The sequence below is a fragment of the Monoraphidium neglectum genome, assembly GCF_000611645.1.
Source record: "Monoraphidium neglectum strain SAG 48.87 unplaced genomic scaffold scaffold01386, whole genome shotgun sequence".
NCBI lineage: Eukaryota > Viridiplantae > Chlorophyta > Chlorophyceae > Sphaeropleales > Selenastraceae > Monoraphidium > Monoraphidium neglectum.
Window position 1 is genome coordinate 3,193 of NW_014012242.1, and position 6,496 is coordinate 9,688.

Here is a 6,496-nt window from a genome sequence, read left to right on the forward strand (position 1 = left end):
CCGCCGCAGCCCGTCTCTGCTGCCCGTCTTCCTCCTGCCCCGCTGCTGCGTCCTCCTCATCGCCGCCCGCAGCTGCCGGCGCCGCGCCCCCTGCGTCTTCCAAACCCTCCACCGCATCCAGCCCGGGCTCCTGCTTGATCTCCGCCTCACCAACAGGCTCTGCTTCGCTCAAACCGCCCTCGCCCGCGCCGCCCTCCTCCGCGCCCCCGCCCGCGCCACCCTCCTCCGCTGCCCGCCGCAGTGGTGCGAGCGGCTTCTGAGCTGCCGCATCGGCCGTGCGGGGGTCGGGCTTGGCCGCCTTGCTTTGCTGGCGCCGCCGCTTGCCCAGCGCTGCCGCATTGGGTGCCGCTGAGGGCCCATCGTTCACCACTGGCTCCCGCTGCCCACCACCCTCCGCCGCTCGCCCCTCTGCAGGGGCTGCAGCAGGCGCCGCCGCAGCCTCCGCTGGCTCGCCGCCTACCTTCGCGCCCCGCTGCCTCCTGTCCCGCCCGGCCCTCACCGGCGACAAGGCCTCAGCTGGCGGCGGCGCCGCGGCCGCCGCCGCCGCGGTCCCGTCCAACACCTCGGGATCGCCGCCGCCAAACGGCAGCGGCGCGCCGTCCGACGTCGGCGCTGGCCCCGTGCCGCCGTCTGCACCGGGGCCCTCGTCCCGCCGCAGGGGCGGCGAGGGCTCTGACATGAAGACGTCCGCCGGCTTGCCGTAGGTCGCGTGGCCAGGCGCGGGCGGCTGCTCGCCGCCGCTGAGGACCTCCCGGGCGTGCGCCTGCAGGCGGCGCCCCGGCGCGGGTTGCACGGGCGCGCCCTCGGCCCTTTGCCTCCTTCGTCGCGATGCCACGCGCATCAGCCTTAAAGCAACCCCTCAGCCGCGCTGCCAGCGACCGCTGGCTGGCTTGGCGGGAGGCCCGGGGGGACGACCGTTTGCCGCGCAGCGCCTTGCCTGGCGCCCGGCCGGCTCTAGAACGGGCCGACTGCGGGGTATAACAACGCATTTTCGATGTACTCCAGTCTCATCACGATGCCCCGCCCGGCCACAGCAGCGCACCTGCAGGTATGTCGGCCCCAGCTCCTGCCAGGCCGCGTTTGCATAGGCTTCAAGGTCGGCCTGCAGCGCCGCCGCGTCGAACAGGGCCTCCACGCGGGCCGTCAGCGCCTCCACGTCCCCGGGCGCCAGCCCGCCGCCCGCACAGGCGCCCAGCTCGGCGACCACCTCGGCGGCCCTGTCAGCGGGTGTTGTGGGGTGGCGTGTACTTGTGGATCGTGTGTAAACGCACTGTGCGTACGCATTCGTGCACGCGCGCGTGTGTGTACGCACGTGTGCGCCGAACAAGTGCGAGCTGTGCACCTTGCATATTTTAGCTCGCAGCTTTGCTGGCGTGCGTGCCATTTTGTACCCTGCATGCACGCACATGCAGCGCCTGTACGCGTGATTACACACACACACACACACACACACACACACACACACAAATTGATTCATGCGCGCGCGCACGCTCGCGTTTCCTCACTGGGCCCGCCCCACCTGTCGCGCAGGTCTGTGTCTGGCAGAATCGCCTCCAGCTGGCTGTCCTGCAGCAGCCCCTCAAGCACCTCCTGCACGCGCCCAACCTCTGGCGCCGCGCCCTCCTGGCGCACCGCGGCCGCGACGCCTCGCGCCAGGTGCAGCGCAGCGGCGGCAGCGAGCAGCGGCGCGGGCGGCGTGATGCGTGCGAGGTCAACGGCAGCGGGGAATTCGCCAGCGCAGCCGCCCGCCAGGCTGGCGATGCTGCCGAGAGCGACCAGCACGCCGTCTGAATCTGCCGTGTTGAGCTGATCTGCTGGCGTGAAGGCCGGCAGCATACACCGCAGCAGCAACCGGCATGTGACTGGCGCTGGCACGCTGCAGGGTGCACCGGGTGCCCCAACTACGCCGTACACAAGCGCTGATAGGTGCTCCAGCTTGTCTGCATCTAAGTCCTCCATAATGAGCATGTGCTCAAACCACCAAACCAGCGCAAGAGGCGCGCTCCGTCCCCTCGTCGCCATGTTGCGAGATCACAAGAGTGCCGATCCGCTGGCAAACTCGAAACTATATTCTAGAAATTGTGCAACATATTTCTGTTGCAGTGCTGTTGCTTGAGCTGTCATCAAGGGCTACCAGAGCCCCAAATTTGAAAATGCTGCCCAGTGGCTGGCCTGCATTACTAGTGCAACTTACCCGTAACGTTCTGGACTCATACAAATGCTGCTACCTGCAACGCTGGAACACGTCAGTCACCAGTGCCTCGCGCCAAGGCGTGCTGTGTGTGCTTTGTGTGCTGCGCGCACTCCTGTGTGGCAGACTGCGACACTGCCCGTTCGCAGCACAGTGCGTTGCCCTGTAATGTTGGGATATGTTGGGAGATCCCCTCTGTTTTTCAAGGGATTTTCATCGAGTGTGGCGCAGATAGAAGGCACCAGTGTGTGCAGGGAGCAGCGTGAAAAAGGGTGAAGGCTTTGTGTTCCATAGGCCGTTGCAGTGCCAGACATGGGTCAGCAGGGTTGGGGTATCAGCATATCACAGTGGGACCGGAGGCTGGCAGGTGCAATAAAATATAGTGGTGAACAGCTCAATGTGCGCTTTGTGGGACACGTGCATGGCGTTGTTTTCACAGCATGCAAGTTTGCTGGGTGGTGACTCCTCCGTGCTCTCAACCATTGTAAACAGACGCGCTCCCGTACCGCCTCAGTCGCATTACAAGGAGCTCGGCTGCCCCGCCTACCACCTTTCAAGAAGCAGGTCCCTAAGCCTCCCCGCCCTCCGCCGCTGGCACGCCGCCCCACACATAGCCTGCGAACTCCGGGTGCTCCACCAGCCGCTGCTGCACCCACTTGGTCGCGAACAGCAGGTGGTCCACGTTCACGCGGCCGCCCACCGGGGTGGACGCCACGTCCACGTACTGGATCTTGCCGTCGGGGGACACCAGGAACCACCCGGGCTCGCCAAAGCGCCAGTCGATGGGCTGGTAGTGGCGGGGGTCGCTGACGTAGAGCCCCAGAGTGCGCAGGTCGGCCTCTGCAGGGGGTCCCGGAGGTGGAGATCATGGGTGGCACATTCGTAAAGAAAACAAGGATTTGATGCTGCAGGATTGCTGCGCCTTTGGCGCCCGAGCGCTTGGTGCTGCTGGTCTGCTGCTCCGCTCGCGCCAACCCCTTGCTAGTCGACGCACGCGCGCCCTCCCCGGCTGCCGGCCGCCGCTTGCCTTTCAGGCCCGCTCCCACGGGGAACGTCACGCCCCAGTCCGCCGCCGTCTTTTCGGCGACGTCCAGAGGCTCCGCCGAGATTGCGACGACGTCGATGCCGGCGTCCTGGAGCTTGTCAAGCTTGCCCTGCACATCCTGCAGGGTGCCCTGGCACAGAGGGCAGAAGAAGCCGCGGTAGGCCACCACCAGCAGGTGGCGCCCCTCTGCAGGCTTGAGGTCAAGGGAGCCCCCGCCGACCTGGGGGCGTGGGGCGAAGGAAGTCGTGTTTGGTGGGGCCGAGGAATGAATGGGGATGCCGCCTGTGTCGCTGCAGCTGTGCAGCCGCAGGGCTCGGCATGCAGCTGGGCGGCCCGCGCCGCCCAGCTCCTGGATTGTGAGCGCACCTTCGCAAGCGACAGGGCAGGGAACACGGTCCCGGGCAGCAGCGTGCGGTGGGTCGCCATTGAAATGTGGCGCAAGAGCGATGGACCAAGAGTGGTCTGCTGGCAGGGGTCGCAGCGAAATTGCGAACACCGGTGTGGTGTGGTGCTGCAAGCGCTGGTGGCCGTGGCGTGTCCGTGGGCACCTGCTTGCAGTGAGGGCGGACCTCAAACAGATATGTGCATTTGTTCAAACAGCTGCTCACATGAGTGCTCGCTAGCGCTCCTGAAAGCTATCACCCCGGAATCTCCTCTCCTTACGAACTGATCTCATGATCAGCGACCACCCATCGTCATGCCGCAATGAACACTCCACAATGGCGTCGTCGTGGCTGCAATACATACAAAAATGGTTCTTTACTGTTGTACGCTGGCACGGTGCGGCAGGGGAGGATGTCGGTTGTCTTTCCGGGGCCCTGCACAGACTGCGGTCAAACCTGGGCTGGCAATGCACTCCGTTCAACCCACATGACAAACTCGTGGGGCAGTTGGTGGTGTAAATTGCTGGATTCTTGAACACCAGGGACAGCCGGCATCAGCAGAGTGCCTTCCAACACACAGCATCGGCACATGCTCAACGGTTGAGCAGAATATTTTGGGTTGAGCGGCTCAACCCGAAAAATTCTTACGGCAGGTTCCTTACTGCACACTCCATTGTATCATCTAAAAGATGCATGAACAAAAGTTATCTGACAGCTTGGTGCAGCACCAATGTTTAGGACCAAATCCTGTGGCAATCAGCACGGCTCTGGTTCATCTCACAGAGATGTGTACTTTATGCATGCCAGCAAAACAAAACGCTCCAGTGGGTAATTACAAGATTACCTATTTGTAATTGATTGCACTATGCACGGAGCGATAATCAATCGTGGAACACCCCGCCATCCATTGAGCAGTGCACCAGTCAGCACAGTCAGCCCTCAACGGGCGCGGATCGTCGTCACATGGGTAGCCCGCTGCTCGGCCACCAACAAGGAAAATGTGATGCATAATATCATTCTTATTGATCAATACCGCGCGTTCTTGCAACTTTATACAATTCGTGTTGTGTACATACCGAAACAGCCAGCTGCACCGCGTCTATATTGCTCGCTCGACCTCTTTATATGTTGAAAAGAACACTGTCGCTTTCACAAAAGCAAGAGCTGCGCGGAAAGCCTGTCGAAGGGTGCTCCGGGTAGCACGCTACCGCCCCACGGCCGACACTCTGCGGCCCGGGCTTGCGCCGCGTGCAAACTCCATTGCGCTGCTGGTAGCCGCCAGCGATTGCGGCGGCGACCTAGTCAACAGAAATCTTTTGAAATGGCTGCAGCCAAGCTTCAGCTCGCCCTCTTTGTGCTTGCGTTGGCAGCTGCAGGGGCAGCGGCCGCAAGGTGCGCCGCCTCTCCTTACCTCGACTCTGCAACTCATGCGTGCAGCAGTTGAGAGGGAAGCTCACACTATTTGATATCGTGTATGATCGATGAAAATCAGCAACTCAATCAACATAAATGTGGCAGACTCAGTCTTTCATGCGCGACCCCCCTCGCTGTCGCCCCCCCCCCCTCGGCCGCCCTACAGCTCCGCCGCACCGAGCCAGGCCGCCGCGGCCGCCGCCGCCGCGCGGGCCTCCCGCCGCGGCCTCCGCGGCGCCGCCAACGCCGAGTTCCCCAGCACCGCCTCGTGCCGCAAGTTCGAGGGCTACCAGGGCCTCCGGGAGTCGCGCCGCCCCCCGCCCTACGTGCTGGCGCCCGGGTACGAATCCCAGGGCCCGACGCCCTGCCGCACCTCCTGCGACTGCCACGACACCCGCGTCTGCAAGTTCGACGGCTGGGGGGCCCCGCGCTGCTGGCCAGCGACGACGCCCGATTGGCAGAAGGGCGGGTGGTCGTGGTCCATGGGCGGCGACAGCGTGTTTGGCAGCTGCCTCAAGAACGACGCCTACAAGTGGGAGCCGGCGGCGGGCGAGCAGCTGCCGGAGGGCTCGGGGGATGCGGACAGGCGTGTGTGCCTGAACTCATGCCAGTGCGATGGGACGGACCTCTGCACTGAAGACGGCTGGTGCATGGACGGGCCAGGTGCGCTCTGCGCGGGCGGCCAGTCCCCTTTGAGGGGGGATTGCGCAGGATTGTGCCGGTGTACGTGCAGGCGGCGATCAGTGGGCGCTTGACAGCCTGCCTTATTGGGAGGCTAAGGCCAGGTCAGATATGCCAATAGGCCACAGGAATCCTGGGTAGCAAAGGGGTATGAAACTCACTCATGTGTCACCGCCCCAATCCCGCCCCGTGCATTGCAGGCGTCCTCGGGCAGGGCACGCCGTTCCTGACGTGAGGCGGCTCAAAGGCGTCGACGTCCCCTGGACATCTCATGATGTCAGCTTGTACCTCTGTGATTTGCCACTGCGCAGGGCAGCGATCCGCGCCCGATAGTTTGATGAGAGTTGCTACATTCTGATTACATATCCTGCCCACGTCTTGCTTGTGCACAGAAAACGCTCCTCTGATAATCGACGCAGAAATGGGCATATGCCGGCGGCAACAAGGCACCTATGCATTGAGTATACGCACAGCGACAAGGACCAGGGCGGCGGGGAACCGTTTGCTATGTGACATAGCCTGCGAAACCAAAAACCTGTTCGTGAATGAAAACCATGCAAAGCAGCAAAACATACATCCGCACGACACAGCTACAATTTTATGAATGAAAAATATCCCTAGATACATCAGCCAGAACCAAACAGCAGCGCAACATACAGCTCCCTATCTCAGATCAAGAGGGCGAACATCGTCATCAGGTTGAGAACATTGTTAGATGCGTCACATCAGCGCGCGCGCGCACACACGCACACACGCACACACACACACACACACACACACACA

The 6,496-nt window shown here is 62.9% G+C and overlaps 3 protein-coding genes across 3 annotated transcripts in view; 1 reads left to right on the forward strand and 2 right to left on the reverse strand.

Annotated features, from left to right (window-relative positions):
* MNEG_7689 (hypothetical protein) overlaps positions 1 to 1,959 on the reverse strand; it is a gene marked incomplete at both ends in the record, with an annotated part of 3,975 nt that extends 2,016 nt beyond the window's left edge. Inside the window, 3 exons of the mRNA XM_014043835.1 lie at positions 500 to 763; positions 1,043 to 1,217; positions 1,520 to 1,959. Coding sequence (XP_013899289.1) covers positions 500 to 763; positions 1,043 to 1,217; positions 1,520 to 1,959 — 879 coding nt within the window. The remainder of the gene's footprint in view (positions 1 to 499; positions 764 to 1,042; positions 1,218 to 1,519) is intronic.
* Positions 1,960 to 2,759: 800 nt separating this feature from the next.
* Positions 2,760 to 3,662, reverse strand: MNEG_7690 (hypothetical protein; the record flags this gene model as incomplete). Its single annotated transcript, XM_014043836.1, has 3 exons — positions 2,760 to 3,031; positions 3,186 to 3,456; positions 3,603 to 3,662. The coding sequence occupies 3 exons, from the start codon at positions 3,660 to 3,662 to the stop codon at positions 2,760 to 2,762; spliced, it is 603 nt and encodes a 200-aa protein (XP_013899290.1).
* Positions 3,663 to 4,940: 1,278 nt separating this feature from the next.
* MNEG_7691 (hypothetical protein) lies at positions 4,941 to 5,948 on the forward strand (the record flags this gene model as incomplete). Its single annotated transcript, XM_014043837.1, has 3 exons — positions 4,941 to 5,011; positions 5,199 to 5,695; positions 5,914 to 5,948. The coding sequence occupies 3 exons, from the start codon at positions 4,941 to 4,943 to the stop codon at positions 5,946 to 5,948; spliced, it is 603 nt and encodes a 200-aa protein (XP_013899291.1).
* Between the last annotated feature and the right edge of the window lie 548 nt (positions 5,949 to 6,496).